General features: G+C 36.2%; 1 protein-coding gene and 2 long non-coding RNA genes across 3 annotated transcripts; all 3 read right to left on the bottom strand.

The window, feature by feature from the left end:
• Positions 1-1,895: 1,895 nt before the first annotated feature.
• Positions 1,896-3,569, bottom strand: LOC122292985. Its single transcript, XR_006237083.1, has 3 exons — positions 2,721-3,569; positions 2,400-2,641; positions 1,896-2,247 (listed from the first exon to the last, which is right to left on the bottom strand). It is a non-coding gene; the product is annotated as an uncharacterized LOC122292985 (long non-coding RNA).
• Positions 3,570-5,154: 1,585 nt separating this feature from the next.
• LOC122292905 lies at positions 5,155-8,715 on the bottom strand. The gene is made up of 2 exons (XR_006237062.1): positions 8,525-8,715; positions 5,155-5,651 (listed from the first exon to the last, which is right to left on the bottom strand). It is a non-coding gene; the product is annotated as an uncharacterized LOC122292905 (long non-coding RNA).
• A 614-nt stretch (positions 8,716-9,329) lies between these two features.
• On the bottom strand, positions 9,330-17,326 carry LOC122292860 (serine/threonine-protein kinase BSK2-like). The gene is made up of 10 exons (XM_043101405.1): positions 16,704-17,326; positions 16,379-16,602; positions 16,163-16,298; positions 14,017-14,150; positions 12,927-13,032; positions 12,154-12,239; positions 11,395-11,583; positions 11,110-11,268; positions 10,683-10,796; positions 9,330-9,806 (listed from the first exon to the last, which is right to left on the bottom strand). The coding sequence occupies exons 1-10, from the start codon at positions 16,783-16,785 to the stop codon at positions 9,555-9,557; spliced, it is 1,482 nt and encodes a 493-aa protein (XP_042957339.1). The 5' UTR covers positions 16,786-17,326; the 3' UTR covers positions 9,330-9,554.
• Between the last annotated feature and the right edge of the window lie 1,944 nt (positions 17,327-19,270).

A 19,270-nucleotide genomic window follows, 5' to 3' on the forward strand; every position in this document is an offset into this window, starting at 1 on the left:
GCCTGCCAGTGAGGAACCCTTGGAGCGTGCATGTATTGGCATACCTTGCCTACTGCAAAAGTTAAATCTGGTCTTGTGAATGATAGGTACTGGAGAGAACCAACAGTGCTGCAATTTAATGTGGGATCTTCAAACAAATTTCCAGCATGAAGACTAAGCTTCTCAGATGTTGACATTGGTGTTTTAACAGGCTTAGTAGAGGCCATGTTGGTTCAAGCTAGCAAGTCTGCAATGTATTTGCTTTGTGTGAGAAGGAGTCCATCACTTGTGTAGTTTGCTTCAATGCCCAGAAAAAAATATATTTTGCCGAGGTCTTTGATGGAAATTCCAAACGTAATGCTTGAAGAAAAGTAGTGATAAGTGTCGTGCTTGAACCTGTGATTATTAAATCATCTACATAGACTAGAATATAAATGATAGCAGTTCCATCTATGTAAACAAATAAAGAGGAGTCGGCAGTGGATATTTTAAAACCGAGATCAACCAGTTTCTCACTCAATCAAGAGTACCAGGCCCTTGGTGACTGCTTAAGCCCATAAATAACCTTGTGTAGCTTGCACACATGAGTGGGGTACTGAGGGTGGATGAAGCCTTGAGGTTGTGACATGAAAACTGTTTCAGACAGGGGCCATGAAGAAACGCGTTTTGCACGTCATACTGTTGAACAGACCACCCTTTGTTCACGGCAAGGGCTAGAACAAATCGAATTGTTGTTGCTTTTACGATAGGGCTGAAGGTCTCATCATAGTCAAGACCTGGTTGTTGAAGAAATCCCTTAGCGACCAACCTTGCTTTCCATCGTTCGATGTTGCTGTCCGCAAGACGCTTAGTTCTGTAAACCCATTTGCATGAGATAATATTAACAACTTCAGAAGTAGGCACAAGAGTCCATGTATCATTTTCTAAGAGTGCGTTAAATTCATTTGACATGGCTTCTCTCCATTCTGAATATTTCTGGGCAACAGAGAAACAAGTAGGAGTTTCGGGAATGTAGGAAGCAAGAGATATGTGAGCATGTGGAGGTGGCCAACGAATGGTACCATCGGTAAACTGTCTGGGACCTGATGAACCACTTTGCGAGCAACTGACTACCGAACGAGTTTGTTGTAGAATACCAGGTTGCGTGGTCTGTGATGGAGGAAGATTTGGTGGAGAAGATGAAGTAGGAACTGGTCCTAGAATGGACTGAACTTGCTGAGATTGATCTGGAGCAGAGTGAAATAGAGGAAGAAATACGTATTTGGGTTCAGACCGTGAGTTGAGCTTGGAGATGTATGCAAAGGGAAAATTGTCTTCATCATGTTTTATATCCTTTGATATGTAAACACGCTTTGATGGAATGTGATAGCAAATGGACCCTCGATGAGCCGGGCTTAAGCCAAAATAAACACATTGTAAAGCCCTATAGTTGAATTTATGAGGATTAAATGGGCGAGTTAGAGGCCAACAAGCCGATCCAAATACTCATAGGGATGCAAAGTCAGGGTCAGTTTTGTAGAGAAGAAAAAAAGGAGATAAGTTGTTAAGAGAAGGGGATGGAAGCATGTTTATTAAGCGTATGGCATGTTGGAAAGCATAGGGCCAAAAAGTTAATGGAACAGAGGCATGAGCCAGTAAAGCTAGTCCTGAGTCTACAATGTGCCTATGCTTTCGTTCCACTATACCATTTTGGGTATGGGCATGAGGACACGAAACACGGTGAATTATTCCAGATTTAGAGAGTATTTCAGAAAAAGATCAAAATTCTCCTCCCAAGTCGGTTTGAAGTTGTTTAATCTTGGTATTGAATTGTAATTCAACATAAGCCTTAAATTTTGTAAAAATGGATAGCGCTTGAGACTTGTGTTGCATTGAAAACAACCATGTATGTATAGAATAATTGTCTACAAATGATATGTAAAAACGAAAACCCTCAACTGAAACATGGGGGGAAGGTCCCCATAAGTTACTAAAAACAAGATTAAATGGTTCAATAAACTTAGTGGTTCTGGTAGTAGCTGGTAGGCGATGATGTTTTGCCATAGCACAAGTATTAAAAAAATTTGTTGAAGACATTTCAGCAAAAGGAAGGTCATTGTTGCAGAGTATGGAGCGAACAATCTTGAGGGAGGGGTGGCCAAGACGTGAGTGCCAAAGTGGAACGGAAGAGAGAGAGCTGGAGTTAGCTTGAGGAAGCTGTGATGCGAAGGTATAAAGGTCGTTAGGTGCTGTTGTCCCTTGGAGCAATAAGGTTCCCGTTTTGCAATCCTTTACACAAAAATGGTCAAAGAAAAATTGAAAAAATACGTTATTATCTGAACAAAACTGTCGGACAGAGATAAGATTTTTGGTAAAAGAAGGAACACAAAGCATCTTGTTTAAAAGGAAATGAGATGAAGAGGAAGGAAAAAGAGCTGAACCAAAGTGCGAGATTGGTTGAGAAGAGCCATCACCGACATGAAGTTGGTCGAAACCATGGTATTCTGCAGACTGAAGGTTCAAGTTAGCAACGTCGCTCGTAATGTGATTTGTTGCCGCTGTATCAGGGTACCAAGCATCGTTTGAAGTGCAGTTAGATGAGCTGTAGTGAGCTGAGGCTGGAGCTACGGATGTGTAGGCTTGGTTGAATCGATAGACACACGTAAGAGCCATGTGGCCAATCCTGTTACACACTTAGCAAACTGGTTTAGAATCAGTTGTAAAGGAACCAATAGAGTGAGTACTTGTGAAACTAGAAGGACCTCAGCCACGGTTGCCTGAACGAGCTCCACGATTTCGACCATAGTTTTGACGGCTACGGCCACGACCTCGACTGAAGGCAAGGGAGAGAGTGGTAAAATTAGCTGATATTTCAGATGAGAAGTGTGAAATATTGGCAACGTGATGTTGTAGTCTAGCTTCGTGAGCTAGAAGAAGACTCAAGAGTGACTCTGTAGAAATAGGGTCAACTCGAGCTGATACAGATGAGACTAAGGCATCGTAGTCTAGTCCAAGTCCAGCTAAAAGGTAAGGTATAAAATCAGGGGAAGGTAAAGGGCGTCCAGCAGCTGCCATAGTGTCAACGAGAGATTTGGCTTTTTGAAAATAGGTTGATATTGAATCAGAACCTTTCTTAAGGGAAGCAAGCTGAAGTTGAGTTTGAATGAGACGGGCTTGGAAGGAAGAAGCATAAGCATATTCTAAGGATAGCCAAACCTCACAAGCAGAAACACAACCAACAACCTGAGGAATGATGGATTCGGAAAGAGAGGATATCAAAGCCGACATGACCAGCTAGTCTTGTTGAAACCATGTTTCATATTCTGGGTTTGATGAGGCATCGGGTAGTTGATGAGGTGGGGTTGGGCAAGAGCCATCAACATATTTAAAAAGGTGTTGGCCTCGTAGATAAGGTACAAGTTGAACTTTCCATAGTAGGAAGTTTTCAGGCGTAAGCTTCACTGAAAGAATGTGAGAGATGTTAGGTGAAGGTAAGGAAGGAAGGGAAGTGGGAGTGGAGAAAGAGGAGTGGGTGGTGAAGGAATCAGTCATAATGTAGTATGAAGAAGAGTTGGACGATGAGTCCTTAGGTATGCTCTGATACCATGTTGAAAGAAGAACTCATTTGTATTTAATTCTTTCACGTACTCTGCTTGCTTTACTCTGAGGCAAAGCCTCTCAATATATATAAAAAGGTAAAACCGAATATTCTCTAGTGCTAGGACAACTTTACAGCTAAGAAATGTTTGGTTGTTACAAAGGATGATTTGTACAAAGTAATCTGAGAGGCTCGTTCTGTTGCTATGTATGTTGCATGTGACTTGTACTATTTGTCGTTGATTGCTGCTGCTCCTGATGCTACTATGTTTGCTGTATTGTCGTTGCATGTTGTTGTGCATATTGTTTGGAGTTATTTGCAATAGCTGCAGTTTGCGCATGAGTTGCATGTTGTTGTACGTAGCATGTATGGGATGCATGCTTTGTTCTAACAGTTTTCAAATAATTTATCATTAAATTTTAAGGGGAATTCAAGGAGCAATAATTTTAGCTTCGGAAAACACTCCCACATGATATAAATTAAGAGGTTGTTTGAATAGTGAGGTGAGATAAGATGAGATGGTTTTAAATAAAATTCAAAAGTTGAATAAAATATTATTAGAATATTATTTTCTAATATTATTATTATTTTAAAAAATTGAATCGGGATTTAAAAAAAAATTAAATTATTTATTATATTTTATATAAAAATATAAAAAAAATTATAATAATAAAATAAGATAAATTAAAAATATTTCTCAATCTAAACACCCTCTATAATAAAAATCTAGTTGTAAATAATTATACGTATCAATACGTGCACTCATCTAATCTGATTGGTCAGAAAGTAAACTTAATTGAAAACAGTGCCAATCTAAATTTTGAATATGAAGTCATTAACATTAATACATAGATTAATACGCAATTTCACTTATACGTGACAAAACTTCCGTATAGTTTGCATCCTCACTTTCCCTGTATCTATGAAAAAGATTATCCGATGTAAACAGTCACGAATATCGTCGTGTATCGGTAATGGAGAAACTCATGATTCTTTTAGGAGGTTTAATAATGGAGAAACATTGAGGGAAGCACCACTTGCCGGCAAAACCGATAGTAAGTCAAGGGTAAATAGAATAACGTTGTTTAGAACAAAATTGAGTCGAGGTTGACTGGAAAAATGCTTTCTGCCTATTCTAGGTTGTGGATTGAAATCTTAGATCAATGCTTGCCGTCAACTAATTCAAAGATGTAGATCCATCCATCCACGTATAAACCATTTCCTTATCAATGCCATTTCCTTATCTCCACTTGTATAAACCATTGTTGTGCAAGTTTCTTTGCATACAATCTCGTCAAATGAACGACCTCATTGACCGAATGGACAGCCTCTGCTATTGACATCCCTCATTGCATCATTTCTCGTCCTTTATTTTTTTAACAAGATACAAAGCCAATCCCACTTGGGAGAGATAACTAATGTAATGCCCTGCTGCTGGCACCTGTCTTCTACAGCAGCAAATGACCCACAGCCTAGGGGGTGGAACTTGAAAGTACTCACCCCGAGAGGCATGAACACTAAAGGCCAAACATCAACACATATATTGCCACACACTCGATCAATTGGAAGAAGAAAAGTGTTAAAATGAAACAAGGAAATAGCAAGGAAGATGAGTACATGGTTTCACTATCATTTAGCCCAAATAAAGCTTCCTCACTCAAAACAGTGCAGAATTCTTTGAGAGGTTTATTTTGCAATAATGTCAACTTCCAGAAAGACATGTAAAGGCGCCTTGTATCCATTCACTTAATATTATGACAGTGCTACAGCACAACATAAAACAACTAGCCATAAAGATTGGACCTGCTGTCCAGGCTAGGCTAACCTTTGAGCTCGCTAGGCGTAACAGGTTGACTCCCAGAGTCGGGAGATTGTGTGTAGGAAATAGAAATCAGCTCAGACCTGTACTTTTCTTCTCTTTTGCTTTCAATCCCTCCAACAAGATTTTCACCATTCAATGTTTCAGACGGGAGTTTTGAATCAGGATCCTTGTCTGGAAGAGAATAAGAAATCGCAATAAGCGACTCTCGAGTCAGCTCCTCGGGAACCTCGTTGCCAGGTACCGTCTTATCCATAAAATGACAATCTGTTTGCTCTGCAGGCATTTGGTAACAATTAATGGACTATTAGAGAGATATCAGAGGAAAACATGCCATGAGAATAACATCGAGGGAACGAGATACTCAATTCAATCAGTAAAAATCCAATTTGGACCCGTACTGACCAACACCCCATCAGCTAAAGATAAGAGGACCCTTCATGCATCGAACTCCTTGAACTTCAACAGAATCTCTAAATACGCCCATTAACTAATTCAGCAAAGAAAAAAAGTTGATACTAAATATTGAATTATCCCTGTCTAGCATAACATAACACAGAAGTTGGAAAGAGACTAATAAGGAAAATAACTTCTACTATATATAATCAAAAGATTTGTATAATATTTTGCAAACCACTTGTCGCTGCATTCTACATTCTGCTACCATTCAACCAATATCATAAAAAACCAGTTCAAACATAATTTGTCCCATTTTTTAAAGGTAAAGTTTCACTAATCAGCTTTCATTGGCACTTTCTAGCAACCCATCCTTCCAGCATTTGTTTTCTAAACATATTGACCTAAATCTTTTTTGGTCTAACCATCCACAATGAAACACCATAATGCCAAGCGCCGTCACCCACACCAGTGCACCAACTGATCTTTGCGGATAAAGACTTGTGATACCCCATATGATAAGGATAAGGGTAGGTAGTGTATGAAATCCCACATTGCTTGGAAAGGAAAAGTTATTTCTCTTTGTAAGGTTCCAATGGGGCTCCAATTGTATCATTGACTATTTTTTTGGAGTATAGGCCATGTGATTTGGGCCTTTTATTGGGGTATTACAAATGATATCAGATCTATCTCAACCAGAAATGTGGGACTTGAATCATATCACCTATAGGCTACAATGGATTGGCCTGACGAGGATGTTAAGAATTTAAGAGGGTAGATTGTGATATCCCATATGATAAGGATAATGGTAGGTGATATATGGAATCTTATATTGCTTGGAAATGAGAAGTTCTTGCCCTTTATAATGTTCTAATGGGATTCCAATTGTATCATTGACTAGTCCTTTTAGAGTATAGGTCATGTGGTTTGGACCTTCCATTAGAATGTTACAAGGCTGAAGCATCATAACCAATTTTCTCCCAAATTGTTCCTCATCAAGGCCTACCCCAAACTTCTCATGAATGCATTAATTTCTATCCTTTGCTACTCATCCGTCCAAAGTTTCAGATTTTAACATGCTCATTTAACAGATATGTTGTCTCTTGGCAACCTAACAATATGCCCACGAAGTATCACGCAACATGATAAAGCACATATCTCATCCTTCATATTGTCAACTACACTCTAGAGCACACAAACCATGGAGAAATTTTCTCACTTGGATAATATTTAGCCTAGATAATGAATTTGACCATTCAAGGTCTCATGGTCATGAAAACCGAATGGAAGAAAGACGGTACTCTTTTTTTTTTTTTTTATAAGTATCATATTGGCCATAATAAAGAAAGACAGTACTCTCTTCCTCCAGATTATTTGGGTTGGCCTTTTCTGGGTAAAATGTGGTCCTTCCTCCAAGCTTTCAAGTCCAACAATCCTGATTCCTTCATCTCCAACTTTGTTTCCAGGTCACTCTTCCATCCCTTTTCTCTCTCTCTTAAATTTTGAGGTGAAAAGCGAGGCTGTAGATGTTCAGAACCTGAACTAGGAGTATACAATATAGACTGTGACTTCACAAAGTGAAACTTTAAAAGTTTCTGAATTCTTTGATACATTGACTTGGACTCTTGATCACTCAATATAGAATAAGCCCATCAGAAACTCCACCATAACTAACATAACAAAATATTGAGCATTATGCTGCACCAATATTATGAAGCAAAATCTAGTAGAAACGAGAAATCCATTCAAACATCAAGCAGCTGTGCAATCTACTGAGCTTCTTCCAACTCTCACCATTTTAACAAAATCTCTTGAGATGTGGAGGTGACTGCACGATAATTTTCTTGAATCTTTCCTTGTTTAAACCATCATTTCTAAATTAGTACCATAAAACGTCAATCTTTTTATTTTTATTTTCTTTTGATTGGTAACCAACTTACAAACTTACAGGAGCTAAGGGGCTTGAACCCATGAAAACAATCACCACCCTATGAAACTTTTCAGGGTTGGAGGTACCGTAAACCATGGGACCAAGCTAGTCTGCATCACCGACACAAAGATGACATTAAATCCATCACAGGCCTAGCTAGTTGTCCCTCCACTTTCAGTTCTACAAAGTAAATTAACTGTTGCTTCAAAGAGAAGCAGGAGATCCTCTCCCTTATAGCTCCTTAAACCTCCTCAAACTTCTACCACAACTGCCACTGATCTCTCCAATTTATCTGCCCAAGCCAAGGTCATTGGTCAATAATAAAAAGCCCAGAATCAGAGTCTTTACCTGATTAAGTAGCAAAAAACCTTAGATATTAGGAGATTATCCCTCGCCTATCCAACCGAAACAAAAAAAGAACCAAAACGAAACCTCTCCCCTTCTCACAGTTTAACATCGATTGTAAAAAAACCAGTCCTTGTTTCGAAAAGACCGCAAAAAACTTTGAGGAGCCATTAGATACCAATAATATACAATTAATTAGAATTTTCATACCTCAGCGTACAAGAGAGAGATTTCACGATTCAAACTAAACGAAGCATATAGCTTTAGTTTCATAAACATATTTAAAAGAAAGGACAAGGGCTTCCCTAGTCAATATCACCATAAGCGAATAAAATCGAACTCCTAGAAACGAGACTAAGAAGAGAAATCCTCGACAACCAAAGTTCAAGTTTCTCGAATCATCATATAGCAAGAAGATAATAAAAAAAACAAAACACCAAAAAAAAAGGAATTTCAAAGACGGAGAGAGAGAGATTACCGCGAGAGAAAGATGAGAAATGCGAAAATGAGCGTTGTTGTGGGTGTTTGTCCACGAATATTACTATATACTAGCTCGGGCTAAGGCTTTTTGCAGCGTGTTGCTTACTTCATTTTGTTAATTGGTCCTCTTTCCCTTTCAAAGCACAGAGTTGACAAACATAGAGCGGGGGGAAGATGTCTTCTGGAACCTGGATAGTGACGTGTATTTTAGTAAAAAGTTAAATAAAATATTATTTTTAATAATATTATTATTTTAATATTTAAAAAATTGATTTAAAATTTAAAAAAATTAAATTATTTTTTATATTTTGTGTAAAAAATTTAAAAAATTATAATAATAAAATGATAATATTTCTCAATCCAAACGACCTCCCACGAATACCATCCAGTAGCAAATATAATTAAATTCAATTAGACTCTAATGTTTTTCTCTTTTTTAGAAATATAAAAATAATGGTTCCAAAAGTAAGAATCCTGCAAACAAACTGGTTCTTTAATCCATTATTTATTCAAATTAAAAATACATCACATGAATCATATGTGCCTGGATATAATTTATTCAATGTGAAGAGTATGATTTCACTGTTACAGGTACCATAATAGAATAATGTATTGCTTAAAAATTATTGTCTAATTCTTTCAATAATACCTGCTTTTTTTTTAAACTAGAAATATTAAAAAAAAAAACTAGATATTTATAAAAACTAGATATTTATAAAAACTAGATATTTCTCTTTTTGTTGTTTGCTAAAAACTCTTAAAAAAAGAAGATATTTTCCAAGGTAGGTGATGTGGGATTTAAGTTCACTGCAAAGTCTCAAAATTACCTTGTATTATTGTTTTTAAAAAGCTTTATACATTTCTCTCTGTGAAACTAATCAAATGGAGGATGGTGGGTGTCAACTTAAAACAACTACTCTCACCATACATTAAAATTTGTTCTCACATGGATATGCTTGCCCAGCCGAATGCAAAATAATGGTATAAATGGGCAGATATATATGGACTTCCCCCACAACATGAAAATCCTAACTGCGCCAGCTGTTTTGCTTCTTTGCTTCGAAAGAGGCTCCATCATTAAGCATGTCCTGGGCATCGGTTTCCATTCCAAGCTTTGAGAGGGCAAGAGCTTGCATGTAGAAGGCAGTGGACCACTCGGGCAAGCACACCTGAGCTTGCATGGCATCTCTCAGGGCAAATTCTGGTTGGCCAATCATCAAGTACGAGACGGCTCGCCTCACAAAGACAGTTCCCGAAGGAACGGACATCATCGATACCAACTGCATATTTAAAATTATTAAGTTCTACAATATGCAATTGTGAGATAATGGAAGTCAGCTAAGAAGTATCTGAAACTCAAGATTCAAACACTACACTAGACTTGAAAATAATTTTTGGCAGACCAAGTAACGAGACAATATGCAATTACAGGGAAACTTCCCACATAACCAAATATAACAATCAACTTCAGGAAAGGCAATATATTCACGACTAACGCAAGATGCAAGCTGGTGAATATATTTCCAGTTAGTGTTGTGCCTAGTCAACTATCTATGGATCTCCTTATAGTGGTTTGGTTGTTTCATCAGATCCTTTTTTTTTTTTTTTTTCTTATGATCCATAGAGAAGAATTTTATTGATGAGTGAAGTAGGCATAGTCCAAACATACGGGACATCCTTCTATATTTATGAAATAAAGATAAGCTCATTGTCCCTGGAAAACAGAATCCCATCACTCATCTCATGTCATTAGTTATGCCCTAACCCGCGTGCTTGTTGCCATGAATACATCCAGGTAGCAACTCTCGGTAATATCATCCTGATGTACACTCTAGGGAGTTGAATCTCATAGCTAACAAGTTAGACCCTCCAAATTGAAACACTTTGCCATCTACTCAAGGGAGCATTTGTGGTACGACTGACCCTTGCAAAACTTAATGTAATCCACTCGGAACTGTTTCCATGCCATTAGAAAGTTGGAGGTTACTATGTCTATCCTCAACGATCCAATTCAAGGAAAATTGCTGAAAACTGGGTCATTCTTTTCTTAAGGTAGCTCAATCCTGAGAAAGTCAACTGTTTCTTCTTTCTAACTTTTTGTGAAGAGAATAAAACAAATGTTTTTTTGTATGGAAGTGAAAAATAAAACAAAATACCTTTGAATAATACTCAATAGCGTTTTTGAAATCTTTGTCTCTAAATGCAATATCCCCAAACTTCTTTGTGTTCAACATATCTTGCACTTGTTGTGTCCATTCTTGGAATGACAGCTGCACAAAGAGCATATGTAAAGAAAAACAGATCATTATGTAAGATCACTATTATCGCACACTGTAAACTAATAAGCAGAAGCATGACTTTAGACAAGTGGGTGTTCAAGGGTCTTTCGAGAGGATGTAGCAGCAAATAAAAAAGGTTACAGTAAGACATCAACGTTTTTTGACTTTCCTAAGAAGGGAAAAAAAATCTAATTTGATTATGCAAGGCTGCTATTAATTATTTTCTATAGTATCTTTTCTTTTCAAATCTGTCTTCCCCTATGTACAATTGTGGAGAGACGGTAAGGAAATGAAAGAAACTTACTTCATTTTCTGCTCCCTCTTCATCTTTATAACCTATTTTAAGCAAGATATCATGCACTGCAGTAATATCCATCCTGGCACAAGCCTTTCCAAGTGGGGAAAGCATGGTTGGCAGCACCACCGGCATTTTTGTTAGCCCCATCAGGACATGTGATGTAACCTAGGATTAGCACATAAAAAAGAAAACACGTCAGTGAGGATAAAGGATAATAAATAATCAAGCATTCTCGGAATGAGATAGCACACGAACTAACTCTTATGTCAATCTTCACACTCAGATTCTCACCTCTTTTTGCTTCAGTAGGGGCTCTACTGCCAAAAGAAGAAATTTGATATCAGGTCGATCTCTAGCCTCATATTGAAGACATTTTGAGGCTAGCTCAACCAACTCAGTTGCATCTTCTTGGGTGTATTGTCCTTCCAGGGATGAATCCAGCAATGACAACAAGTTTTTTCCTCTTATCAAATCCAATGCCTGGGAAAACAAATATAAAGTTGATGTGTTATTTAAACCTTGTTTCCATTGATATATTGTCCATTTAAGGATTAACCAAAGCTGCTTAACTTATTCAAAATTACAATCAGAGAGACTTAGAGATCACATGCATCATAATCATTAAAGGTAATGGTGTACCATTATGACCACAATGGACATCAAAGATTTGACAGTCATGTGCATGATCAATCTCTAAAAATAGAGTATATTAGAAAGATATTAGTGCAAACCACGGCAGAGAATCAAATTATATCTTTTGTCAGTACGTACTTAGAAAACAGAAACCAAGAAGTACGATATCCATCATTATTATTACTATGCTACTCCATTTTCATTTTCTTGAATTTTGGGCTTTTAGATTTTAGATATTAGCCTCTTACCAAATCCAGTTTAATAGTTCTTAAGAACAAGGTAGATACCATCACAAAGTACTCTTGATGAGGATCAATTACAATGCATATTAAGAGTAGATAATTGAACGACTGTCAAATAGCAGGCATGAAATGGAGGAGAACAGTCAAGATGATACATGTGACAAAATTCTCATACATGGTTTGGAGGGATATGCTTTCCACTCAAAAGGTCCAACAGAACAGTCCCATAACTGTAGATCACACTTTCTGGGATGACCCTGCCTGCAAAAAGTCAACATCATATATGCTTTCAACCATCAGCTTCAATTTGTAACTTATGACCACAAAGTGATGACTCCCAAACATCTGACACCAATCAACACTTTCGTACTTCGATCAAATCAATCAATCAATCCAGAGGCTCATCTCTTTCACTTGGGCCAATAACTAAGAGACAGTCCTCATTTTAGGATACTAACTAAACAGATGTGGTGAAGAGAAGAAGAAATCAAGGCATCCATGATACCCAATTTTTTTCCAAATCTTGGATTACAAAAAATTTTAACCACAAATTTGGTATGTTAAGGAGTAATATGGTCACTTTTTACAAATTATTTTCCCAACTGTCAAGAAATGCCAAAATGCATTTATCATTGCACAATGAATTAACCATCAGTGCCATTAAGTTTCCATTTGTAACAAATTCTCCAACAAAACATTAGTGAGTTTGTGGGACCTTCTGATCTTGTGGGTTCCACTAGAAAGGTTTCCAAATTGTCTCTAGTTGCAGCCTCCTTTAGATGACTTGACTGCTTTTTTGTGTTTGCTTTACTTTAATAAGAATTTCACATGGTTCCCTCTTTTTTCTGATTAGTAATTTTTCCCTAATTCAATGAAATAAATAAGTTAAAAAAGTCCTATAAGCAGACTTCAAATACCATAGAGGTGTGTAAAATCACATTGATGTACCTATCCGCAAAAACTCTGGTGGAGTATAAGCCAAGTTGGTGCTATAACTTTTTCCATCTCGGCTATTTTTCATAAGACCGAAGCTGGATAGTCTGGGGTCACCATCCTGACAAAAGAACAAAATTTGGTTTAAGGATAAGCTGGTAAGTTCACTTTTAACACCAAATACACAGCAAGTTTATGAAAACTCCAGCAAAAAAAAACCACAGAAAAAAAAAAAAAAACAATAACAAATCCGCCACAATATGAGAAAGGCAATCAATAATCTTTTGTATCAATAATGCAGATGTTTTTAATGTATCATGGCAATTCATCACTTTTTAAGTAGCTTATATTTTCACTTGCGTACAAGAGTATTTCCACTCTCTCCAACAATCATAATGAAAGTAAATATCAAAGATACTGAGAGATATGCACCATTTTTTTTCTGAGCAAACACTGTTTTGACTAGATATACAAAAGGGTCACCCTGTTTATCCCATTGGAGCTCTAAACAAGCCCCTAAAAGTGGTCAGTGCAGAAATCTTGTAACAATCAAAGCATCAAAGCAAATCCACCATCCTACATTTTTTTCTTCTTTCCAAAAATATTTAATCAACATCTCAATTTACATGAGAAATTCCTTACTTTTTACAATTGCTCCATCTCTATAATTTTCTGGAGGAATGAATCAAACTCCAACTTTGATGCATTATGAGTATATTGTTTGATAAAATTAGAAATATCAGGAATACAATAATTTCTTTTCTAAGTAGCATTCACTTCCGATACCGCCATCGTATAATAATTACAAGAAAAATAGATTTTTTTACCATATATTTGCTTCATTTTGATTATGTTAGCTGTTCCATCTTGCTAGAAAAACTACACAATTAACAGGCTTAGTTTACTCAAATGTAGTTTAAAAAACACACAAGTCGGATGCAGTTGTATTAAGCTAGGTATGTATTGATACAGTGCATATACCATCAAAGTGCCCAAGCGTCCACCAAACTCATGTATTTGTCATTAATTTCACAGCTATTGAAACCCTATTGTACTGTAGATGAGATCAATCTTCATTTTGAAATACTTGTTATCAAATGCTTACCTCATCAAAGAGAACTCTATATGCATTTAAGTCATGATAGATTTTTCGGTTTTCGGTATTGCAATGATCCAGTGCTTGTGCAATATGGTATGCAACTCTCACACGCATTTCCCAAGGCAATGGCTGTTTCTCCCCTACAGTAAAAAACAAATGTTTGGAAACTATCATAAGAAGAGGGAAAAGATAACACATGAAGCAATATATTAACCCCTAGAACAATCATCGATTATAAGGAAAGAGAACTTGAGCCTGCAGAAAGGACAGCAGTTGCCTACTTCAGACATGCAAACAAAATAAGCAAATGGCACACAAAAACTCTAGGCGTTCAGGTAAACGAAAATATGCACCCAGAAAATCATGCACATCATAATACTGAATAAATACATATATGCATCCGTGTATCATCTTACTGATAAAAAAGGAAATATGTATCAGTGTATCATCTTACAACAATTGTGGTATCTCATGCTGGTTTTTGCGTTAGATTTTAACATTTAGCCAGCCCCCTTAAAAAAGGCATTTCTATCATTGTTTTAAAAATCGTACCGTACCGGCCGGTACGGCCGGTATATTCCGTACCGGCCACCGGACCGGTACAGAAATTCTGTAATTTCGTACCGGTTCAAATACCGGCCGTACCGGCCGAGATTTCGGCCTGTACCGGCCCGTACCGGCCGGTATTTCGGTTTCGTTTTTTTTTTTTTTTTTTTTCATTTTTTCAAACTACAAATTTATTTTTTTACCCCCAATTTAGACTAAACTATTTATAATTTATATAGATATATGTATTTATGTATAATTTATTTATATATAAATTATTCTTTTGAAATATAATTAATATATATATATTTATATATATAATTTATTTATATATCGACTATCCCGAAACGGTACACGAAACGGTACCGGTACCGAAATATTTCGTTCCAGTGCCTTGACCGGTACGGCATCCGGTACGGTATTCAAAACATTGATTTCTATACCAAGTAAAAAATTAACAGAGCTAAAATTAGACCGTTCATGCATGCTTAGGCTTAAACCCACACAACATGCAGGGAAGCTACATCCATAAAAAAACATAACTTTTTATCTTTCATTAGTACAATCTACCATTAACTAAAAAAATTTACTTCCTCGGACCCCAGATTCTCATTTCTTAGCCTTTATAATGATTCAAATTGATTCTGATTCAGTTTTAAAACATAACTGTTATGGAATTGAATTTAGTGTGAAGTTGTTGGCACTAAATCTACATTTTTTTAACCCCTAGGGGTTGGCTCAAGTGGTAAGGAATCAGGATTGGGGGTATGCTCCCCCCAAGTCTAAGGTTCAAATCCCCTTGGGTGCAAACAATCTCTAGGGGCTATCGGAATGGAGGATTTTTTCCTTGAATTACCTAATGTGCAATTGCAGAAAACTCCTTGCCGAGGGCTTGTGCACCCCCAGGATTAGTTAAGACGCTGTTCCAGAACACCCGATACCAAAAAAAAAAAAAAACTACATTTTCTTTTGCTATAAGAGATAAGCATGCATGCAAATGGGAATGAGAAATGACCAAAATACCATAGGCTCCTAATAATACCCATGAACATACTGCCACGGAACTAAATGGCTTACATAATAGCTTACATAATTGGCACACGAAGCATGAATCCAGCAGATGCAAATGTTAAACACGGACCAACTGCATGCATTTGGCATACCAAGTTTAGGCCTAGTAATTGTTCTGCTAAAACATAAGGACTGCTAGCGTAAGCAAGCCACGCCACTCAACACATCAGTCGTGAAATAAATAGGGACTTTGAAGTAATGACTCATAGCAACATTCTACAGAAGTTGGAATTCTCAAACAATTCCCACACTATTTTTTACTGGGTGATATTGGAGGATCTCTTTATGGTTTTCTGAATATTATACTGGTTCTAGAACATTCTCTCTCTCAGTCGTAAATATTTGACGACTTACTTCCCATCAAAGATGCGAAAAGACTTTTGGTTTCATAAAATCTAATGTACTGTAGCAATTCTGAATTTGGTTTCATCCGTTTTTTCTTGAACTCGGGTTAATAGGTAACCAAAATACTTTTTTAACAGACAAAAAGATAGATACAAACTAAACACATATTCAAGTGAAGGATAATGCATACAGTGAAAGAGATGCTTGGAGAGAGTATCATTGGGCATGAACTCGGCCACCAATAGCCGCTCGTCTCCCTCAGCACAACATCCAATCAAATTTACCAGTCTCTTATGCCGAACCTTGCCAACCCCAGAAGCTTCTGCCTATAGCCAAAATTTTTAAACAAAAGTCGGAAACCCAAAGATAAATATCAGAGAGAAAACCCAGACACACGATTATCTACCACAAACTGGTGTGGGTCGGGCCAGGATAGCTTGGAGAAGCGCTTAATGGCGACCAGGCGGTTGTTACGAAGCTTCCCTCTGTAAACCACATTGGGAGCTTTCTCTCCGCTCTCCGAGACTATCAACTCGCTGCTGAACCCATTCGTCGCCGCTCGAAGCTCCGCCAGGCCGAACTCCTTGAATACCGGCACTGCGCCATCTTGCTCCATCTCCTCCCCATGACCTTAAACCCAGCAATAAGAAGAAGTGGTAAAAGGAGTAAATGGAAATGGGAATGTAAAAAGAAAAAGGAAAATTGTAAAAGCAAGAGAAGTGCAAAGTTACCTGGATCAGGGTTGGACTGAGGGAGGGGAGGGTCTTGCTCAGGGGAAGTGAGGATGGCGGTTTTGGACTGAAAGCAGCCCATGACTGTGCACTACATAGAGAAACGGAATCAAATGGAAGAGAATAAAGATGCAAGCATCCTTGTTAGGGAGTCTTTGGAAGAGCAAGACAAAAAAGACCAAAAACAGAGTATCTGATTCAAGTGGGAGTATGAAAGTTAGGGAGAAAAGTCAAGAGGGGGAAGGAAGTGGAGCGTAGTGGTGGGGTTGAGAATGTAGAAAGAGGGTAGACTTTCAGAGAAGTATGAGGAGGCGGCACATGATCAGCTGACGACCAGCACGTGAAAACAGCAAACCAGCGAGAGATTCAGAGATTCTGCATTGCATTTAAATTGAGCTTTTTGGCAATCTGCTTTCAGCTTCTTCTTCCCCTGAAAAGCTCTGGGCTGGTGTTTAATCAAAACTTGGAACAATGACAAAGCCAACAAAACAATGGCGATTGCCAAGCCTCGGATCGGATCACGGCCTGCAACAAACGATGAGATGTGATCTGAAAAATTGTCAGAAAATAGAAAAAGACAGGAGAGGGAAAAATACAGCAGAGGAAGTCTCTTTCATTCTATATTATATGCTAGAAAAATAAATAATTCTGAAAGTAGAATCGTACCGTGATATAATTTTAAAACATTCTAAAAAGACAATCCAATAATTTTGGTACTGACATTCACCCCAAGTAAATTTTTCTTTTAAGAATGGTTTCATTAAAAACTCAGTATAATCAAGTTAACTGTTTTAAAATACTCTTTTTTATTTAAAATTAAATTAAAATTATAATAACATATTTTTAAAATATCCTAAATTTTGAAAATAAGGACACGTTGACATGTTTAGATAATAAAACGAGATGAAATGAAAATTCTGTAAATAATAATAAAATAATTTATCAATAATAATAAAATTGTTTGAATTAAAATCTTATATTGAATTTTAAATAATGAGAGAGAGAAAATTAAAGAAAAATATTATAAAATTAAAACAATTTTTTCAGATAATTTTAATTTTAAAATCTTAAAAAGTTGTAATATTTTTTTGATTTTATTTTGGAGTTTGAAAAAGTTGTAATAATTAAGTAATTATTATATGAAAATTTTAAAAATTTAAAATAAATATTTACATTTGAGTATTATTTTAAAAAAATTATAAATTTTTTTTAAAAAAAATTCTAAAGTAAGATGAGATAAACATTTTTCAAAATAATCCTCGTATTTACCCTTATAAATCATTCTGAAAATACAGTAAAAATAAAATAGATGTGAATGAGGTAAGAGGGCCCAAGTTGAAACTATAAACCCAAATTTCATGAAGCCCTAAAGGTGGCGTGAGATTATAGTTGTGTGGCGCACCCCAATTAACTATGGGCCTAGACAGCAACCTATATGGGTCAACACTTATAATGTCCACTTAGGACAGTCAACACTAGTGAGTCCGATGCCAAAGGCCCAAAACCTACCGGCTCTATCCCATATTCCCAATAAACGTATACGCTTTGCTTTTGGAGGACAGTGTATAAGATGTTAATAATCAATCATCTTTTTGCATTGCCCATTTTTAACTGTAGTTTGTAAGAAATAGAGTGCGTAGCAAAAGTAGGATATGCATACTATCATATATATATTTGTCCGTGTGCATAGTAAATCATCACAGGTAGAGAGATTCATCTGAATTTTAAAAGAAATCTTTTTGAGTCGAAGGAGTGCACATGCTCTATTTAGATGCAGATTCATAATGGGCTAAGGAGGCTCTCATATTTATATTTTAAAAATTTTACACCACATACTATCCACGTAAAATAATTTGAATTTTAAAATTTAAATTTTATAAATACAATTATATCATGTGGATTGTGTGCGTTGCAAAAACTTTCAAATAGCAATACTCTTATTTATAATAGTAGTGTTAACACTCTTTTCGTAAAGGAATGTAACACTTAGGCTTGGTTTGGTTACCAAATACTAAACTATCTCATCTTATATAATCATGACAACTTTTCTAAATTTTCACATAAAATATACTATATAATTCAATTTTTTTAAATTTTAAAATAAAAATAATATTAAAAAATCATATTATAATAATATTTTATTTAATTTTAAACAAAACATCTCATCTCATATGAACTATGTAACTAAAGGAGGTCTAAGTATATTACATACTAAGTGACCTATCCTTTTATGAGTAGCGTCACCCATGATCAGGGTTGGCTCAATGGTAAGGCCATTTAGGCCATTGCCTAAGGCCTCCACCCTCGTAAGGCCTCCAAAATTAAAAATAATGTTTGTTTTCTTTTTGAAAAAAAAAAAAAAAACTATTTCATTAAATAAAATTTTAAATAACTTTAATATTTTTCAATGTGTATAAGGTCCCGTAATACTAAATTTAATATTTAATACAATGAATTATTTATATTTTAAATATTTTTTAAAATCTTGCTAAATTGAGGTATAAAATTTGAATTGAGATCTCATTTTAAGTTGTTGTATTAAATATAAATTCAAACAAACTTTATTT

Source organism: Carya illinoinensis, chromosome 13, assembly GCF_018687715.1.
Source record: "Carya illinoinensis cultivar Pawnee chromosome 13, C.illinoinensisPawnee_v1, whole genome shotgun sequence".
Classification (NCBI taxonomy): Eukaryota; Viridiplantae; Streptophyta; class Magnoliopsida; order Fagales; family Juglandaceae; genus Carya; species Carya illinoinensis.

Coding starts and splice junctions, on each gene's coding strand:
- LOC122292860 (XM_043101405.1), bottom strand. CDS start 16,785: ATGGGCTGCTTTCAGTCCAAAACCGCCATCCTCACTTCCCCTGAGCAA. Junction 13,033..14,016: donor ATAGAGTTCTCTTTGATGAG/GTAAGCATTTGA, acceptor TTCTTTTGTCAG/GATGGTGACCCCAGACTATC. Junction 11,269..11,394: donor CCCTACTGAAGCAAAAAGAG/GTGAGAATCTGA, acceptor TGCTAATCCTAG/GTTACATCACATGTCCTGAT.